Source organism: Rhincodon typus, chromosome 26 (genome assembly GCF_021869965.1).
Source record: "Rhincodon typus isolate 14 chromosome 26, sRhiTyp1.1, whole genome shotgun sequence".
NCBI classification, from domain to species: Eukaryota; Metazoa; Chordata; class Chondrichthyes; order Orectolobiformes; family Rhincodontidae; genus Rhincodon; species Rhincodon typus.
This window is the reverse complement of record NC_063357.1, coordinates 11,329,078-11,350,709: the sequence shown is the minus strand read 5'-3', so window position 1 is coordinate 11,350,709 and position 21,632 is coordinate 11,329,078. Positions and strand designations below refer to the sequence as shown.

The window sequence follows — 21,632 nt, the reverse complement described above, 5'->3', positions numbered from 1 at the left end:
AATAAACCTGGAAATAGTGGAGAAGAATGGTGTGGTCATCCATGCATAAAACTGCAGTGTGGACAAAGAAGGAGAGGTAATGTATTATGCCACTTTTACTGAGACTACCATAACTTTGATTAAGGTAATTTTAGTGTTTTAGGAGAGCCCGAATCAGTATTAGAGGGATTCAATCCTGGTACATCGTCAATTCTATCATGCCATGAAGAGGAAACAACAGATGCAAGCCACAGAAAAAGAGAAAATAAACAGATGAATCATCTCTTTATACTCACTGTGAATCATTTTGTCACATTCTCACTCATCTGTCAGTATGCAATAAGGAAAGAAGATTAAGCTTTTAATATGCAAAAGTATCTTCCGTCCCTCAAACTGATCAAATTATATTTACGTAAACTATGGAAAAACAGTGGTGGTCCTAATATGTTGTTCACAAGATGAGTAAGTCCAGGCCACTTTCCCCTCGTTCCCAGGTGTCTCAGTAATAAAATTACACTTTGTTCCTTATGTGAATGCATAAATATGCCAAAGAATTTTGAATATAATTGTAATTCTTCACAAGGGCTTCTGAGAATGCTACAGAAATTCTAGTTAAACAGATTTTATATTCAGAGCAATTATAACACAAAGATGGACTCAAAATTAACACATCTTTCAGTGTTATATACTTACTCAGTATTCGTAGATTTTCCTGAATTTGGCAGAGGAGTCATTCCACTACATGAATTATCTATATTAGTCCTCATATTGGGATACTGAAACTTGGTCCTATAATTGATTTGAATTGTTGTCTGATTGCCTGGTGCTCTGTTTTGAGTTAATCCTTTGTTGCCTTAAAACATAATAAATAAACATTTTGTTTTCATTCAAATGTAAAAATGACAAAGAATGTTTCTACAGCATTGTTCAATAAATATGGTAGTGTAGAAGTATGTTATATGATGGTCAACATCAATGTTCCCTCTATTTTTTTTTCTTCCTTGTGGATCTCCAGAGTCCATGCGTTGCAGCAACTTCCAGATCCAGAAGTCAATGCTGCAATCCATTTCAGCACGCTGTTTGCCATGTGAGAAACGTCAGCACAACCTACATGCAACAGTGGTCAATGCTGAAATGCAAGTCAACCCTAAGGAGATTTACAAACTATACACAACTAAGTCATGACATGTGGAAATATGACTGATTCTTTATAGAAACAAGGAAGATAGGAGCAAGAGGAGGCCATTCGGCCCTTCGAGCCTGCTCCACCATACTTCACTTCCATGGCTGATCATCTAACTCAATCCTGCTTTCTCCCCGTAACCTTTGATCCCATTTGCCCCAAGTACTATACCTAGTTGCCTCTTGAAAACATGTTTTGGTATCGACTACTTCCTGTGGTAATGAACTCCACACGCTCACCACTCTTTGGGTGAAGAAATGTCTCCTCATCTCCATCCTTAATCGTCTACCCCGAATCCTTATACTGTGAGCCCTGGTTCTGGTCATACCACCATCGGGAACATCCTCCCTACATCTAACCTGTCCAGGCCTGTTGGAATTTTATAAGTCTATACGAAGTCCCCTTTCATTTGTCTGAACTCTAGCAAAAACAATCCCAACAATCTCTACTCATACATCAGAACCGCCATCCCCGGAATCAGCCTGGTAAACCTTCGCTGCATTCAATCGAGAGCAAGAACATCCTACTATTCACTACTCAAGTATTTCAACAGTCAGATCCTCAGAGAAAGTTAAAATTCTGACTACAGACCAAATGATTAACAGTAACAGAAAGTGTGCCTTATTGCCAGAATATGAAAATAATCATTTAAGTTAGGATGATAAAATTTGCATTACCTGATGAAATCATCATCGTAATACTCTTCTTCATCTCCTGCTCCTTTAATAATTTGAGTTCTCACTCTTAGCTATAAGAGGAACGTTAATGGATTCTAAAATCTTACCCACCCGAGGTCAGGCTAACCAGCCTATAACTTCCCATCTTCAACCTCCTTCCCTTCTTAAATAGGAGTGTTACAGTAGCCGTTTTCCAGTCCTCTGGGACTTTTTCTGTATCCAGTGATTCCTGAAAGATCACTGCCATTGCCTCCACAATCTCCTCACCTATCTCCTTCAGAAACCTGGATTTATTCCATCTGGTCCAGGGAATTTATTCACCTTCAGACCTTTCAGCTTCCCCAGCACATTCTTGTTAGTAATGGCCAATAACATGATGAAAATGAAGCATAAAAAGAGAAAAGGTAAAGTAACATGTGATCAGAGTGGCAGGAAATAATCTTGATTACCTGCTGGTGGTGAATCAAAACTTTCTGGTGTAGGAAATAGGTTGTTTGAGCCTGGCTCGTGTTCCATAGGGTTTGAAGTCAATGGCAGTCGGGTTCTTTTCTTTTGATTAAACAGTAATACAGGAAGGCAACCTGAAAAATATCATTTAAAACAGATAAGTTTCTACATAATCATTTGTACCAGGAAAGAAAAGCCATCTGAATTAAAGGCAAATATTGTGCACATACCTTTTAAATAAAACCAAGTCTTTTTCAGTATAGCCACAAACATAATTTTACACCAATTAATGTCAAAATGAAACTATTCAGTGAATACTTTGATCAATCTGAAATAAATTTTGAAAATTCTTACTAACCAAAATGAATAAAACAAGTATCACTCAAACAAAATGCATGAACAATCCCACAGCTAGTTGTTTTAATAGCTAACACAAGTACTTTGAGCAGATTTACTATTACTTTACTTTTTTGTGACAAGTCTTTAGCGATTGATTTTGGCACAATTTGCAAAAAGTCATTGAAAATCCAATATCTACGTCTAAGGATGTTTCTCTTTTTGCTCCAGAACAGAATTAAGTTTATATTTATAGATGCTTGAAATTCTGATATTAAAATGAAAGATTTGTATCCATTAGCATTTCCAAGTGCTCAAAATGGTTAAAGGGGAAACTCTAGATCTTAAATAAATTAATACATGGAACATGTCACACACATATATAATATATATTAAATCTATATACTGAAATAGGCCATTCAACCCAACGTATCCATGGCAGTGCTAATGTTCTACATTAGTCTCCTCTAACATTTGATAATAACCTAATCAACACATACTTTGATTCCTTTCTCCCTCATATGTTTACTTATCTTCCCTGTAAATGCACTTATGTTAGTTACTTCAGTTAATCCTCAGGTAACTTGTTCAACACTCAAACCACTCTGAAAAAATCTGACATTTTCTCAGATTTCCTTTTGGACATATCAGTGATCTAGTTATATTTATGGCCCCAATTTCTGATCTCTCCCACTAGTAGGAACATCTTCTCTACATCAAACCTATAAAAACCTTTCATAATCTTAAAGAAATTAACCCTGTTACGATTTTGCTATTCTATGACCTTATTAACACACTTTCAAGCACTGATTTAACCTTGACTCTTGGCAAGAAGTTGTGGGTTCAAATCCCAATCGAGAGACTTGAGAATAAAGTGGAAACTGATATTTCAGTGCAGCCAGCGTATGTGGATTTCAGATATTGTACTGTCAGATGTAATTTTTTTTCAAATGAGATTTAAAGCAGGGTCCCAAATGTCCTCCCATTGGATATTAAAAATCTCACAGCAATATATGAATAACACATGAGTTTTCCACTGTCTTGGTCAACATTTGTTAATCAATCAACAGCACCCAAAACAGACAGGTCATTTATGTAATTTCGCCCTCTGGGAGATTACTGTACTAAAGTTGGCTGCCATGTTTGGTACATTAAAATGAATGTACTACAAAACCACTTAATTGGCTACAGAGTGCTTTGGGACTTATGGTTGTGAAAGCAGCTATGTAAAGTCTGTTTTTAGTTCATTTTCGTCAATTGTTTTTTTTTCACATCAACATTTTCTACAGGTTGCCATGGATTGTCAGCAAAATGGTTTTTCCCTTTAGTGCACAGCACCTCATTTCTGGAACAGACCGGTGTATTTGGATATTCTATTCACATGGGCAGAACTCTTAACGGTGACACAAGCATCCAATCAGTGCACAGCAAAGACAATTCCAGTTCAGTCAATGCTGCAAGTCCCCTCACTAACATCTTGAGAGTTGTTTCAAAGGCTGTCCCACAGACTACTTAAGCACACTCCAACAATGTCATATTCATAGAATCATACAGATTTATCAACATACTCCCTGTTTTAAGTACATGATATTAACTTTTACAAATTAGGATAAAGCTCCTTGGGAGTTTGTTCATGTTTAGAGGAGTCTGGAGTGTGCTAATATTTGCAGGAGTCCTAGATGTAAATGTTTGCAAATAATAGGCGACAACAGAACTGAAAATAATTGTATAGACAAAACACAGATTCGTTGATTGTTGTATTGTCTGTTTTTCTCAATAAAGAAATGTAAAGCTGACTTTAAAGGTGAGATTAGAATGATCTTAAAACATGCAAGAAGAATAACACATGCATATTAAAATATCATGGCTAGTTATAGGTGGAAAGATACATTCAATAGTAGCTGAGATCTCTCCAATATACTGTAACAAAGAATGATAGGATGTCGTTTTCCTACTGTGATTGTCACATGCCTGGTTCTCAATTTTAACTTAAGTGAATCAATGGTGAGCACTTCTCTACAGGGCTGCAGGAAAGAACAACAGTGCATCACCAAAATATTCTCAGATACAGTCCCAAAGCAAATCAAAATTATTGGTGAATTTCTTACAGTAGATAATTTTCCTGGCTACACTTGGATTAATTGTTTAGTATGGAAGACCATTAATTGAGGCAGGAAATTAAAGAAGCATAGAGCCATAAAGATATACAGCACGGAAACAGAACCTTTGGTCCAAATTGTCCATGCCAACCAGATATCCTATATAAATCTAATCCTATTTGCCAGCATTTATCCCATATCCCCCTAAACCCTTCCTATTCATATAGCCATTCAGATGCCTTTTAAATGTTGTAATCATACCAGCCTCCACCACTTTCTCTGGCACCTCACTCTGAAGAAGTTGGCCCTTGGGTCTCTTTCATATCTTTCCCCTCTCACCTCAAACCTATGCCCTCTGGTTTTGGACTCCTCCACCCCAGGGAAAAGACCCATGCTTCTAATGATTTTATAAATCTTTATAAGATCACCCCACAGCCTCCAATGCTCCAGGGAAAATAGTCCCAGTCTATTCAGCCTCTCTCTACAGCTCGAACCCTCCAAACCTGGCCACATCCCCGTAAATCTTTTCTGAACCTTTCTAGGTTCACAACATCCTTCATAAAGGAGGGAGACCAGAATTGCATGCAATACTCCAAAGTGGCTGAACCAATGTTCTGTACAGCCGCAACATGACCTCCTATATCCTATACTCAATGCACTGACCACTACAGACAAGCATACCAAATGCCTTCTTCACTACCCTGTCTTGCTGTGACTCCACTTTCAAGGAACTACGAACCTGCACTCCAAGGTCTCTTTGTTCAGCAACAGGACCTTACCATTCAGTGTATAAGTCCTGCCCTGATTTACCCTACCAAAATGCAGCACCTCACACTTATCTAAACTAAACTCCATCTGCTACTCCTTGATCCATCTGTCCATCTGATCAAGGTCCTGTTGTACTCTGAGGTAACTTCCTGGCTGTCTACTACACCTCCAATTTTAGTGTCCTCTGCAAACTTACTAACCATACCTCTTATGTTCACATCTGAATCATTTATATAAATGACATAAAGCAGTGACCCAGCACAGATCCTTGTGGCACAGCACTGGTCACAGGCCTCCAGTCTGAAAAGCAACCCTCCACCAACACCCTCTGTCTTCTCCCTTTGAGCCAGTTCTGTATCCAAATATCTAGTTCTCCTTGTTGCATTGTTTTAGAACTTTGGGGGGAGAAAACATAATAATAAGGAAATAAATGTAAAATAAATCACACAAATTAATAGAATGCATCAAGCATGATTAACAGTCCAAAATGATTCTCCATGAGCAAAGTGTACCTGCTGTAGCTCGGGTTGAATTTTCTGTAATATTCCTCTTCATGGTTTGATCCCAGTATCACTTCACTAATATTAGCAACCTACAAGTTGTAAATAATTGAATTGTTAGAAGTTATAAATAAAAATGTTAATGTCATCAAATTTAACACACAGTTACCTCTGATTATCTCTAAATTGTAAAAATGCGGTCAAAGATCAAATTTCTTTAACAACACTGATGAAACCCAGATATTGTTTGAGTAACAAAATCTGACAGGAATTGTTTGTATCTGGAAAAAAAACCAAAGATTCAAACATATCAAAGTTCTCTTTATATATGTTACCCTTCTAATAATATTAATTATTAATGGTTATGTATTTTCTTAACCTATGGCAAATGGTTTTAACCTATACTATTACCCATAAGAAAATTCTACCAATAAAAAATAGCACCAGAGAGTTATACAGTAACTGCTGCGACCTAAGCATTTTGTAACCAGTTAATGTTTCGGGGCTATAAGTCACACCATTCTGTCTGTCACTGCTGGGACCATAGGGACATAACACGGGAATCACAGTGTCAGCACTGTTCACTGATCATGAGTCACACTGAAACGTACGCTGTGGAATTCCGAGTCCAGATCACACAGTCCTCTTTGAAATCAGCTAAGACAGTTAATAACCCTTCAGTTTAAGAGGTTACAAAATGAAGTCTCCATCATTTTTTGGCTATTTTTAGTCTGCACTCTGTATTCCTGCCAGACATGAATACGAAATTAATGGAGAGAAACAAAATCTACTTAATGATGAAGTTACTTTTGAAATAGCTGATATTTCAGTAACACCATAAAGTGAAGAAACCTCCCTGCCCAACCACCATCATTTTGAGTAGCTCAACTTGAACTAAAGGGTGATTCGCTATTATCAGGTACAGTGGAGTTGGAGTAATCTCCTATACCACTAATTTCTGGAAGATGACATTGTGATCCTGGAAGCAGCGCATGCTGACTTCTTGCCTCTTGCTGTACCCTAAAGAGACAGCTTCACAGTGAAACTTTGGAGCTAGATGGTCAATTGTTCTGGCATGGGGTAACAAATTGTATTGAAAACCCAACAGATAAGGTAAACACAAATAAGATATAGGCATATCTTCTGTGTATTTCATCAGTAGTTGTTTAATTCTATTCAATATATACTTTTAAACACTTTGCAACTTAACATCACGAGAGAGGTGGAAATGCACTTTAGAGGGGGAAATGGAGTCTAAAAAGTTGATAAACACTAGAAGAATGGGACCAAATGTGCCCAGATTTGCTGCAAACCTGGAAGCAGTCACAGAAGAAATGAAGTCGGCCACAGAAAATGCTGGAAAGGCTGAGAAACAGTGTGGAGAGGGGTACAAAGGGAGTTAACATCTCCAGAGGGCTGCCTCCGTCCGAGTCAATTTCTGTTACTTCTGAAACCATGGCCCCATTCTGCCTGAAAACAAACTATTTTTATTTACCCTGACAAATGGGCAGACAGCTGGATTTCACCAAGGAGACCGACCTGAACTCGGGAGTGAGCTTAAAATCAACTCGGAACACTTTATAAATCCTGAAGCATATTATTTTATACCTAAAAACTTGTAAGGATATTATGAAATGATAGTTACATATTTATATAATTATTTTATGAATCGGGACTGAAGTGACTCGTGCCGTTCCACACAAAATAAACATGGCGCCCAAAGCCGCGCCGCGCGACTAAAGCGCGGGAACCAGGCGTTGCCGGCAACGTGATGACGTTAAATGCGTCGTGCGTGGGAACGTCAGTGTGTATGACGTTAGTTAACAGCTGTTTGGATGGATTCTATAAAGGTTCTGGGTGACACTCTTCTGGTACAGTGGTCCCTACTCTTAGATCGTGAGGTCTGGTTTCAAGCCCCACCAGCTCCAGCGGTGTGTAGTAATAACAGCTTAACAAAGGTATTAGGTCATTTGTGGCTCAGTGGGTGTAACACTTGTTTCTGGATCATAAGGTTTCCAGTTCAAATCCTACTCCAGCAACTTGTAGTAACAAACCTGTGCTGTTAGAGGGTTCACTTTTTCTGCAGTTATGTTTGTGTGGGGGTGTCCTTGCAGAGGGAGCACATAGTCTCCACCAGTACTCTTGATGCCTTTAGAGAGAGGTCGACATCACAGGGGGTGAAATGCTTTTCCTCTCCTTCCAACTCAATTTGATTTAGGTCCCTACCATCTCTCTCATCTTTGCTGGTTTGTGTTGCCCTTAACAGGCTTTGCACAAACTATTCAATTGGAAACACAGGTGATTTACTGGTGGTGGTTCATAGAGAAAAACAATACCCCATGGGTGATTTGATGATGGTACAAAAAAATGTTCAGCTGTGGATAAGAGCACTTCTAGATATAAAAAGAAATTTAAAATTAAAGTTAATGGGATTAGGGTGTTCTTGCTGGATGCTGCTAAATGCTCTCTTCTGAGACCATTGGTTTTTAAAACTTGATAATCAACTCGATCACTGAATGGAATAACAAAGAAAAAAGCCATTTTTTATGTATTCATACCAGAATGTTGGCATTGCTGGCCATATTATTGTCCATCCCTGATTGCCCAGAGGGCAGTTGAGGGTCAACCACATCACTGTGATTCTGGAGCTACATGTAGGCCAGACCAGGTCAGCATGGCAGATTGCCTTTCCTAAAGGACATTGATGAGCCAGACGAGTTTCTCCGATAATCAGTAATAATTTCATGATCATTAAAAACCTGGGACCCACGGACATTACCTGAGTCGCTGGTTTAATAGTGCCACTATCTAAAAACAAATACTCAACAGGAAAGAGAGAAGGTGAGGTTTCAGATATAATTCTTCCAGCTGTGCTATACACTTTTAAGCTAGAGGTATGACAAGTTGGTGTTCTGGTGTGGCTTCTGTCATGTACTGTGTTTAACAAATGCTCAAACTTGTGATTTTCCTGACAATGTAAGTTCCTAATCTCTAGCTCTGACCACTGAGGAGGAGGCCAAGTAGCAAAGTAGATGCTTTTTAATCAACTTGTTCAGAGACATTGTCATACACCTCTGGAGCAAGTGGGACTTGAACAGATGGCTCCTAATCCAGAGGTAGTTGCACCATCACTGCACCACAACAGCCCCTGCAGCAAAAAAATTGCCTGAAAAATTGAAGGTTGTAACAACCAGCTAGTGGTGGCAGTAAAATTTGATTCAGTGAGGGGATAAAAACAGGTTTTAAAGGAGTGACAGTTAATACACAAATCTTACACTTTGGACCAAACCCAATTGTCTGCAAGTCTGGGAAAAAATGTACATAAAAACTGCCAGTTTTTAACTTTTGCCTACAACATAAAACTACTAAGAAGTTAGCACTAAATGTGGATATTACTCAGTAGTTGGTGCGGGAAATAAAAGTGGTAGACAGGTGATTTTTTTTAACTTTTCATCTAAGGACTATTGATGAAGCTGATTAGAATAAACTTTATGTTACCGTTCCCTATTCTGTTGTTCATCCGTGACTGTTTGAGGCTGATAATGATTTTCTGAAAATTAATATTTCTAATATTCCCCAGCACTAACATCCATCACTTTGATGAGCGCAAAGGTTCACCAATTTAAAAGAAAATCACAATTATTCAACAAGAGGCAGCTTCAGAGCAGTTCAGAACAGTTGCTAACAGAACAGAACAATTCAATTGCCTGTCAGCTTTGATATAAATCAGAAAAAATGTCAAGGTTCCAGATGGCTGGATTGGAGATGAGTATTCTGCTAACCCTTTAAATAGTAATATTCATTCCATTAACTCATTTACAAGTCAGAAAAATTCAAACAGCAATGAAATACACGTCAAAATTTTGTTAGTGGCATTCATTTGAATTCACTAAATGCAGTCAAAAATGGAGCAAAAAGTTACTAGGTCTATAAAGGTATTATTAAAATGACCACAAGATGGAAGCAAAAAAAACCCTCAACAGTTGAATTGTGCTCAGCATCCAATTTAATGTTTGAAATAACCAATATTGGGGATGGAATATCTTATAGTAAGAATCCATTCAATAAAACAGCCTCATAAATACCACTGCTGAGTCAGGCATCATCTTAAAATGGCAAGGCCAGTTTGAAGTGTGCCAAAGTGAAGGAGATCAAGCCCTTAGAAGTGCAATCTCAGCATGGCTAGGCATTTTAGAAAGACTGTAATGTTTAAACTTTTAGCTTTATTTCTTTATTTTTCTACTTATAACTGAGAAGGTCTGTAATGTTTAACTTTTAACTTTAATTCTTCATTTTTTATACTATACTAAGAATGACTGTAATGTTTAACTTTTGTTCTTTATTTCTTTCTACTTTGTTCTTAAGAATTTGTACCTACGTACTTGTACTGTGTGTGGCAACATTGCACACTTTTCACTGTACTCCTGTACCTTTGCACTTGAGTACACATGACAATAAAGTCTAAATCTAAATGTAAAGCTTAGCTTCTTATGCTTTTAGCTTCAACGCAAAAGACAGAAACAATCTGTTCAGTGAAATAGCAGCCGGATTAAAATAAATTATGTTATGATTCTCGTTAATACCAAGGTGTACAAAATGACTCACTAAGGAATCCCATTATAAGTGCATCTCTATCATTAACTTGACAGTTTTGATTCCAAAGGCACTCAGGAGGGATTAATATTAATAAAAAGTCAGCCTCAAGTGAGTAATAGCAAGGGACTCAATGTAGTCTAACAAAATTTAGATTGTGTTAAATGGCAAGGCTCTGGGTTCTATAATTATATATTAGTAATACAGCAACATAGAAAGTAGGAGCAGGAGTGGGCCATTCAGCCCTCAAGCCTCCTTCACCATTCAATATGATCATGACTGATCATCCAACTCAGTAGCCTGTTCCCGCCTTTTCCCCATACCCTTTGAATACTTTAGTCCTGAGACCTATATGTAACTCCTTGAAAACATTAAATGTTTTGGCCTCAACTGCTTTCTGTAGCAGTGAATTCCACAACCTTACCTGTCTCTGAGTGAAGAAATTTCTCCATATTTCAGTCCTAAATGGCACAGCCCATATCCTTAAACTGTGACCCCTGGTTCTGGACTCCACAATGACTGGGAACATCCTTCCTGCATTTACCCTGTCCAGTCTTGTTAGAATTTTATAGGTTTTTTATGAGATCCCTGCTAATTCTTCTAAACTCCCAACGAATATAGTCCTAACCAATCCAGTCTGTCTTCATATTGTCAATCCTGCCATCCCAGGAATCAGTCTGGTAATCCTTTGTTGTACACCTTCCATAACAAGAACATCCTTCCTCAGATAAGGAAACCAAAACTATACACAATATTCCAGGTGTGGTCTCACCAAGACCTTGTACTGTTGGCAACCATACTCCTGTATTCAAATGTAGAAGCAAATTACTGCAGATGCTAGAATCTGTACTGAAAACAAAAACTGCTAGAAATCACAGCAGGTCAGACAGCATTCAATAGAGAACAGCAAGTTAACATTTCGCATCTAGATGACTCTTCATCAGAGCTGCTCTGTACTGAATTGTAGTACTGTAATATAAAATATTCTGATTTTTATTTTAGTTGATACCACAAAATCAGCAGTCTTCAGGAGAACAATGGAGGTATGATGGATTATAGGATATTCCGATGTGATGTTCCACACAGCAGGTTTGTAACTGCATTGTAAACCACTTCACAAGAGCGGTTGTGTTGTTATGGGAAGTTAGCTAAAAGTAACATTGTAAAATTATTGATAAAGGGCCTCATTTATCCTTTGGTCCAAGGAAGGTGATCAGAAAAATAAAATAGGAAAGAAATTAGGGCAAATACAAACAACACACATGATAAAACCTCTACCTCTACAAAAATAGTGGCAATGAGAAAGGGTGAACAATCACCCCGTGTACTGAATAAGTTATGTTTTGCATGTATTCTATTTTTTGCAAAGATGTTGACAGTTTCAAACTGTTACTGTGCTATCAGAAACACACTGTATTGCTACCAGCTGCAAAACTATGGTAGAATGGGGGTGAGCCTACACATCTAATAGCACGCTAATTTGAACATTTTGTGGATGAGTGTAGAAATCTAAGACAATTAAACAGCAACTTATATAAGACCATAAGACAGAGGAGCAGAAATTAGGCCATTCAGTCCATCGAGTCTGCTCCGCCATTCAATTATGTCTGATAAGTTTCTCAACCCCATTCTCCCCGATTTCTCCCTGTAACCCTTGATCCCCTTGACAATCAAGAACCTATCTATCTCCATCTTAAATATACTCAATGACCTGGCCTCCACATCCCTCTATGGTAATGAATTCCATAGATTCACCACTCTCTGGCTGAAGAAGTTCCTCTTTATCTATGTTCTAAAAGGTCTTCCCTTTACTCTAAGGCTGTGCCCTCAGGTCCTATTCTGTCCTACCAATGGAAACATCTTCCCAACATCCACTCTGTCTGGGCCATTCAGTATTTGTAAGTTTCAATTAGATGCCCCCTCATCCTTCTAAACTCCATTGAGTATAGACCCAGCATCCTCAACATTCCTCATATGTTAATCTTTTCATTCCTGGGTCCATGCTAGTGAACCTGCTCGAGGGCCAGTACATCTGTCCTGAGATATGGGACCAAAACTGCGCACAATACTCCAAATGTGGCCTGACCAGAGCTTTATAGAGCTTCAACAACAGAGTTCAGAAAAGATTTACCAGGATGTTGCTGGGAATGGAAGTTTTAACTTATACAAATAGATTGGATAGGCTGGGACGTAGAGAGTGGGACGTTGAGGGTTGACCTTATTGGAGGTTTATAAAATAATGAGGGGCATAGATAAGGTGAATAGCAAGGATCTTTTCCCTAGAGTGGGAGAATTCTTAACTAGGGGGCACATTTTTAAGGTGAGAGGAAAAAGATTTAAAAAGGACACGAGGGACAAATTTTTTACACAGAGAGTGGCTCTTATGTGGAATGAACTGCCAGAGAAAGTAGTGAGTGCAGGTACAGTTATAAATTTAAAAGACATTCGGAGAAGTACATGAATAGGAAAGCTTTGGAGGGATGTGTACCAGGAGCAGGCAGGTGGGACTAGTTTGGTTTGGGAACATGATCAACATGGACTAGTTGGACCGAAGTGTCTGTTTCCATGCTGTATGACTATGACTCTATAACAACATGAACCAGTCAAACATATCCAACAGAGTGATACATGGAGTTTGTTGGACTCTCCTTAAAAAATAATTCTTTTGCAGCCTGAACGCAGGTGTGAAATTATCACATTGCCTGTTCAAGACATTCCACACTTACCCCTTTATGTCTTTCTAAATATTGTGGTGGCTAGGGAGACCATGTAGCCAATGCACTCCAACATTGTACTAGTACTACTCTGGAATCTCCCATGAGATTTTAACTACCATAGGCTGGGGGGTGATGGGGGGGCAGGGGTGGGGATTTTCTCATTTAGAAGTAACACCTGACTCTACTCAGCGCCTCTTGCCAGCCTTAAGTAATCCTAGAGCACTCAACTGAATATCATTCCTTCAACACAGCTGCTATTTGGAGGTTTAAAACAAAATACTGTTTTTCTCTTCTGAAAGTGAAAATAGCATCGAAAGATCCTACAAAAATGAAAAATATAATCTGGATAGAAATGCTACAGATATAGCACTGCAAAGCTTTTGAGGCAAATACATAGTTCAAGTTAAACAGCAAACAATTGATTGCCTATTGATAAGTCTGTTAAGCAAGGGGGTAATCCAGACGTTATTTGTATGTAATTGATATCTGCGTTGATCCTTGGCCAAATTGCTAATTTAACTGACTCAACCAAAAAATCTTACACAATCTTTCAACTAACTGGCTTGTCAGCCTCCAGAATCAATAACTGCAAACCAATCAATGCATATACTTAGTTTTACTTTTTATTTGTTTTCTCCATTTTCCATTTTTTACACTTTCCACAAATCTACATGCTTGCCTCAGTCAAGTGGAAAGACTGCAACCAATGCCTCTTTACAGGCATTTATCAAACATGATTTTTTGGCATGTCCTGTGAGAAACCCATTCAAAGGATCCTATGTTTTGCCAGAAATTATCTGGTACTTTACCTAGTATCAGATACACAATGGGGCTTCAAAATGGTTCAGGACAATTTCATGGGTTGTACCATTCTAATGCAGTGCTTATCTTTCCAACTCTACAAAACTCTACTTAGGCCCACACAATACCAGCTTAATTGCTCTGAAACAAATACATGCTTCCATATCTTTGGCATGAACCTAGAATCATAACACTTTCCAAACCCATGACTTCCACCACCTAGAAAGACAAGGGCAGCACAAGCATGAGAAGACAAGTGACTGCGTACCACTCCCACCACCACCACCAAAGCCAAACATCATCCTAAATTGGAACTACAGTGCCATTCCTTCACTGTCACTGAAACAAAATTCTGGAACTCCCTTCCTAACTGTACTGGCGGTCTATTGTGGACTGTAGCATTCAGGAAGAGATTCATCATTACCTTCTCAGAGGCCATTAGGGATGGGCAATAAATTCTAACTTCACAGCGACGCTCCCAAGAATAAGTAAAAAAAAAATTATGGCTTGATGTCGGTCCAAAGCCCATTGTGCCAGTACCATCCCTTTGAAGGAGCTATCCAATTAATTAATAGTAATTGCCTCTCCTGTTGCCAAAGCACTACAAAAAAACGTAGAGTCCAACAAAAGCTATAAATATAATGAAGGGGTTTCTGAATTAAACTAGGGGCACCAAGTTCAAAGTCAAGGATTCTTTTGAATAAGACATTGATTGAATAAGTGACATGAACCATGCGCAATTTCCTGCACCTTATAAAAAAGATTTTGGAGCCAACAAAACGGTTTCAATACAATCAAGAGGATAAAAATTTTGTTCCACATTTTGCAGTCAGCATCTAACTGATGACACTTTCCATTAAGTTCCAAGGGAGCTGTCCACAAAGATCAACCTTTCCCTCTATCATGGATTTCATCTTTCATGGTTATTGTGGTACTGATACCATGTTCAAAAGGTTCTCCAGGCTTCCAACAACAATAACATCACTAAGCAGGCTCAGCAGCCTTCAAGTATTCATCCAAATCTCTGGGAGTTGTTATTGAGTTGCTCCCACAATTCTTTCAGATAGTGCATTTTGGATCGTAATATCATGCAGTGTAAAAAAAAGGTCTCATTTTACCTCTAGTTTGTTTACAAATTTCCTTAAATCTATGTCCTCTGGTTACTGACCCCCTTGCCACGATATTTACTTTATCAAAACCCCTTCTGATTTTGAACACTTCTGTTGCATCTTCACTTTACCTTCTTTGCTATATTCTTTTATTCCATGATATGTGGCCACTCCAGTGGACACCACCATCCAACATGAAACATTAATTTGCTGTTTCTAGCATATATTAGTTCGGAACATGAAAGAAAACAGATTGGGTTGTGTCATGATTGTAACAAGGTCAACCAGTTGGACCTCATAGAATATGAGTTCCCTGATTGGAGCTGTTTACCTGATCCAATTGGGGAGCCCTGACAGACAGATATAAGCAAGGGTGTCAGAGGTTCTGATCACGCTGAGAGCTGGCTTTGAGGAAGCCGGACTAGTGTCAAATACTATGCGTATGGAAATAAAGGGTGACTTTGTGATGGAATACCGCCTATGTGGAGTTGTTTCAGGTTGGTATGTTTGTGTTTTTCTGTGTGGTTTATAGCGGAGAAGTATGCTTTAGAGCTGTAAGAAGTAATTAAATAAACCGTAGACTGCAGTACAATAAACATGAATTAGGCAGTTGGTTACATTAGGAATAAGCATTAATATCGCATATAGAGTGCCATGGAACAGTTGGGATCAGCTTCTGCTTCCATTATAGTGTCAGGTGGTCATACTGGAAGGACAATAAAAACTCCTCAAAGCCACCACATGGTTCCCACTCATCTCCTTCAAGCCAGTTGAGGATCCGCATTGACAGAGGTTTGGGAACAGATCCTACCCACCATACAAATGGAGGACCAAGCAGCACAAATATGTCAATTTTTAAAACCAAGTTTGGAAGCCGACAAAAGCAAGACAAAGGGTTTTCTGAATTAAACTAGCGCTGCCAAGTATGAAATCAGAAATCAATTTGAAATAAGACATTGAATAGGCAACGTAAATTGGGGTGCAACTTTTCACACCTTGTTGCAAGAAGGATTTCAGAACCATGAAAATTATGTTACATAGATTCAATATGATTCAGAGGATATCCATTTTGCCCCAGATGTTGCAGTCAGCAGCTAACTGATGACATTTGCCATGGACCACCAAGAAAGCTGTCCACAAAGATCCATGTATATCTCTTGCTCTTCAGGGGGTTGGTGCAGACTCACTGGGCCAAATGGCCTCTTTCTGCACTGTAGGGATTCTATGATCTCATAGTTATTTTGATTCTGACGGCAAGTTCAAAGGTTCTCCAAGCATCCAACAACAATGACATCACAAAGCAGGCTCAACAGCTAATCACAATGAAGAATTCTCACAGACAGCAAACAAGGCAGTAAAATGCACTGATTACAGAAATTTTCCAAGGAAAAATAAAATCTGTGACATACACCTGGGAATAAGGCATATGCTGAAATGGCACAAACAAACTTCTTTAAAAACTACCTTATAATTAAAATCTTTGGACACATTATCAAAATGAGTAATTTGACATTCCACAAATTTGAAAATGTAATTCAGGAGCAGAGAATTTGTTCCAAACAAAGCGTGCCCGTTAAAAACTGAGCTATCCTTCAGTCACAAGACATAAACTTTTCAGAGATTGTTTTTTCACTGCAATACTGTTATAAACTATAAAAGAGGAAGTTCACACCCATTCAAATGATCTTTAAAGATGAGCTGTGGGATCTTCAGGAGCGCATACTGTGGAGGAGGAGGGAATCACAGACAGTAACTTTTGGATTTCTGTATTTAAACAGAAGCAGGTGCCAGATGTTGCTGTCAGTTTCACAGCTGATGACAGACATGGACAACTGCAAAATCCAACCATTGTTGGATATTTAACCAGGCACAATGAAGGAACTAAGGGGTTTCTGCTTTTATCAACACACGTAAGAGCTACAAATAGAACATTTCAAAACTAGGAATAAATTCACAGGAGTAGGGAAGACTCAAAGTGTTCAAATTTTGATTGGGTTTGGTGGTTAAATAATGAAAGATTGTTTCCACTGTTTACTGAATTGATAGGAAGACAGTATACACTGCAGTTTAGTGCTGGTATTATAAAAGGCTAAGCAAGAAAAGGTTTTTCTCACAGGTATTAACATAATGTGGAACGAATATTCAGAATTCAAGCATGACATCAGATTTATACCCCAAAAAGATCTTTTAAAAAGAGTATAGGAAAACCACTTAGACTGAATTAAATCATTTCAATGTTGAACACAGCACTGGCAGAGGCACAGTAGGCTGAATATTCTCCTTCTCTATTGAGAGTTTTATGATCTCAGTAAGACAGCAGTGCACGGAAAAGGAGAATGTGATAGAAAGCACATGTAATGATTAGAATAACAATACAAGTCACCAATTAAGGCACTGAATTGCACTTTAATTTTCTATCTCAGAGACCAGGAATCAATCCAGACACTGATAGGATGGATGTATATCTATGTCATCTGTAATAGTCCTATATAAAATTATTCTGTACAAGTTCAATTCAGTCTCAATTCCTACTATGGCTAAAAAAGTGACTAATGTAGCACATGTTCTGGATTCAAGATGGCGGTGGCTCCTGTGCCTGGGCTTGTCCTCTTCATCCACTTTTCCCTGTTTCTTTTACCTGTTTTCCCTTTCTTCGTTTCTCAGTTTTATTTAGTTCTCGCTCAAACTTACCAGATAAAGAGAGCTCTTTGGTAGGAAAGCAGCTTCGATGGGTTCCAGAGTGACAGTACGACTATTCGAGTCGGTCGGCCTGTGAAGCCTGGAATGGGACTCTCGCTCCTGCATGGAGTGGGCCTCTGGCAGCAGAATGGCATGGGCTGGTGAAGCCTGAAGCGGGACTGGAAGCAGCAGAGAAGGAAAAGTTGGACTCTCTTTAAGTTATCTTTCGTTTTCTAATTTTAAGTTCATGAGAATGGCGCCTATGTATGTCAACGGTATACACTTTTCACTGCATTTTATTCTGAAGACGTGATGATAAATGAATCAAATTCGAATTCAAAATTCACATAAAAATAGATAAATTTATTATTAAAAAGATAAGCAGGAAAATGAAACATCAAGCTAGTGTGGGATTCTTTTCAGATTGGGATCAGGTAATTTTAGACAAAGAGAATAAAGGCAATTTGAGCTACATCGAAGAGTTGATATGTTGACTTCCTGTGAAGAACCTTGCTCACCAGTAACACACATCAGAAATATAATCTGGCAATGAGGGCTGTCAATAAGAAGGAACTACCAATTTTAAATTTTCACTGAAGACATAACAATGGGGAAAAAGTTCTTCACTTAAAGATTGGGTCTGTGCAGGATGCTCTTCGGAGGGTCACTGTGGACTCGATGGGCCAAATGGCCTGCTCCTACACTGTATGGATTATATAACCCAATAATAATCTGTATTGATTGGCACATCCTTTGTCACAGTAAGTGATTGTGACAGGTCACATTGTGTGTTCTGATATAAAAATTTGATAAGCAAATAAACAGATGAAGTTGCTAACCTATGGGACAGGAGCACGGCAATAATATTCATTTTGGATTGCTGTAGCAAAAAGGTGGCTAAACCAGAATCGGCCAAATTCTCAACATCTTTTTGTGCATCTACTACTGATCTGTTATACTACGACTATACCACTAGTGCATTCAGATGCTTATTTTTTGTAATCACAAAGAATGCTGTATTTGTTTACTTGAAGTTAACCACTCTACTCAGCAAATATGTACTTTGTACTTACGGCTTACATATCAGATACCATTGAGTTATCTAGCCTTGTCACTTATTGTGCATCATTTACTCACTATCAAACAATGGAGGTTCCTTTGATGTTTTTGCAATGTTGGTGTATTTAGTCAGACTAAACACAGTCTGAAAGCTATTTTTGCTTAATATGGTGCCTGATTGTCACATTGCTACAATACCAACATTTATACTTTTTTTTCTCTTCAACAGATCTGATCACACCAACCATCCCAATTTTGTGTCTCTGGGTTTCAAAGACAGGCATCAGACTTATAGATTTCATTAAATGTACCACTTGCATTCCTCGGTTTCCCAAGTACACTAATGGCACTCAACTCCACCTCACCACCTTTTTTGATCCTTCCACCATTTCTTATTTGTTATGTCTGTCCAATATCCAGTAGTAGATTTATGTGTGTGCCTCAGTTAATGCAGTTCTACCTGACATAGCAATGCTTATATTATCCCCAATAACACAAGAAACTTTATGTGGTTGTTGTGATATGGACGAATCTAACATATTTATTACAATAAACTGGTATATACATACATTAAATTCCTCAAGCACGTATGTTTCTGGGTTAATATTAAGATATTAGTTTAATATAGAGGAATTTTTTTTTCCAGTTGAGTGTCATGCTTCAAGTGATCCGAGGTAAGATGGAGATCTTGATATTCTCAGGTCAAATGCTATGGTATTCCTTTTTGACCAAGCTTTGCACCATTTATACCTGAGACCAGCTTCTGTGTCTTCATGTCACAGTTTTGACTAATATTGGCCTTGTGAAGAGCCTTGGGTCATTGTGTCACCTGAGTGACCAACAAGGCCAGATTGATTTGGCTTGCCTGCCAGAACTGACCATGACTCAATCCCTGGACGAAATGGTGCAGATTGAACCACACGCATAACTGACCACGGCTAACGCCCTGGACTAGCAACGGCCCAGCCTCTGGACTGACTGCGGCAGTATCCCCCAACTGACTGGAGTTCACCTTCGTTCCACTGAGCACGCTTTCCCTTTCCCACATCACCATGCTTTTCAAGCACACGTGCTGACTGTGTTTTCTGCATTAGCTGCTGTCATATGTACCATTTTTGATGTTGATGCATCATTATGCCATACTGTTACATGTACCAGGCCCCCCGAAACACCTTTCCACATTGACTCTTTGCCGTTTCCTACAGCCACAAGCTGCCTGCCTTACCTTCTGTGTTAAAATGCCATCTGAGAAGTTGGCGCTGCTGCCTGACCACCTGAAAAACCAATGCCACTGGCTGAGCCTGTGTGCTGAAACTAACACTGATGCATTGTCATTGCACAGTTGGGTGGAGAGATATTCCAGTACACCTTGAACCTACACCCATTGTGGCAGTTCCAGCAAAAGTGGAGATGGTGCAATGCCAAGGCATTGTTAAAGCTGGGTACTCATCCAGAATGGAGGCAGAGGGGTAAAGTCACCAGATATGCATTTGGTTTATTCCATTAAACTTCTGAACCATTGACTGAGCAGAAGTAAATTGGGAAGTGGAAGCCTATTCCGGTGAGTTTTGTAATGATGGAGATACAAATGTGTGTATATAGACTTCTCACCACCTGATGTTAAGAAAGTGATCTAAGAAGAGAGGACTTAATTGTGAAAGTTTATCTCAATGGCACACATCTGCTTTTTGGACTCTCACCTGCTTGACTCACTCCATTATTCTCACCAGCTCACGGAGGGGCAAGTCACACCTATAAAATTGGATTATACAACTGCAATTGTCATTAGGACTGGCACATCGTTTATAAAGCCATAGAGTCATACAGTACAGAAACAGGCCCTTCAGCCCAACTCATCCAAACTGACCAGGTTTCCTAAACTGAACTGGTCCAGGATGCCTGTGTTTTGGCCCATATTCCAAAATACTAAATATTTTGGTACTAATGTACCAATGGAACCACGATGTTATAAGACTAGTGTATCAATGAGTACAGAGAAAGAAGTTAAGAGAAAGACAGGTGACAGCTTCAGGCCATTTCCACAAACCCAAACTCCATAGACAACTTCACCTGGAGTTGCTAACCTTAGATTATTGTTTGGAGCTGTGTTGTTTAATGTACAATTCATCATTAGGATTTTTGATTACCACTGGAAAGTATTACTTTTGTCTGCCTCTATAAACATACTGCTTTGTCTATGCTTAGTTTACAACAACAGTCTCATTCCATTATGTGTGAGGTGCCTTACAGCATAACTGAAATTGTTTTTAAAATTAATTCATGGGATTATGGACATCGCTCGCTAGACCAACATTTATTGAGAGCTGATCATTCAAATGATTTATAAGAGTACACATTTTTATGTACCTATTAAGAACCACATAAACAGTTTTGTGAGGAAAATTAGAGCTTATGAAATAAAATGGACAGTGGAAATATGGATACAAAATTGGTTGATTGACAGGAAACAGAGGGGAGTAATGGATGTTTGTTTTTCAGAGTGCAGGAAGCCATTATATCTTCCCTTAGATAAGGGGTCCAAAACTGTTCATAATATCCCAGCTGTGTCTGACTAGTTTTGACAAAACCTCCCTACATTTTCCTCCATTCCCTTTGAAATAAAGGTCAATATTCCATTTCCCTTCCATTTTAATTGCTGAACTTACTCTTCAGATTCAAGGTCAA

The 21,632-nt window shown here is 38.7% G+C and overlaps 1 protein-coding gene and 1 long non-coding RNA gene across 2 annotated transcripts in view; one reads left to right on the top strand and one right to left on the bottom strand.

The window, feature by feature from the left end:
- Positions 1–6,082, bottom strand: part of LOC109914017 (spermatogenesis-associated protein 22) — a 50,576-nt gene extending 44,494 nt beyond the window's left edge. Inside the window, exons 1-3 of the mRNA XM_048612347.1 lie at positions 6,002–6,082; positions 2,289–2,420; positions 673–832 (exon numbers count right to left, since the gene is read on the bottom strand). Of these exons, the coding sequence (XP_048468304.1) occupies positions 673–832; positions 2,289–2,420; positions 6,002–6,044 (335 nt within the window). The 5' untranslated portion in view covers positions 6,045–6,082. The remainder of the gene's footprint in view (positions 1–672; positions 833–2,288; positions 2,421–6,001) is intronic.
- Positions 6,083–7,814: 1,732 nt separating this feature from the next.
- LOC125486180 lies at positions 7,815–19,469 on the top strand. The gene is made up of 3 exons (XR_007264865.1): positions 7,815–7,920; positions 11,585–11,671; positions 17,874–19,469. It is a non-coding gene; the product is annotated as an uncharacterized LOC125486180 (long non-coding RNA).
- Positions 19,470–21,632: the final 2,163 nt, after the last annotated feature.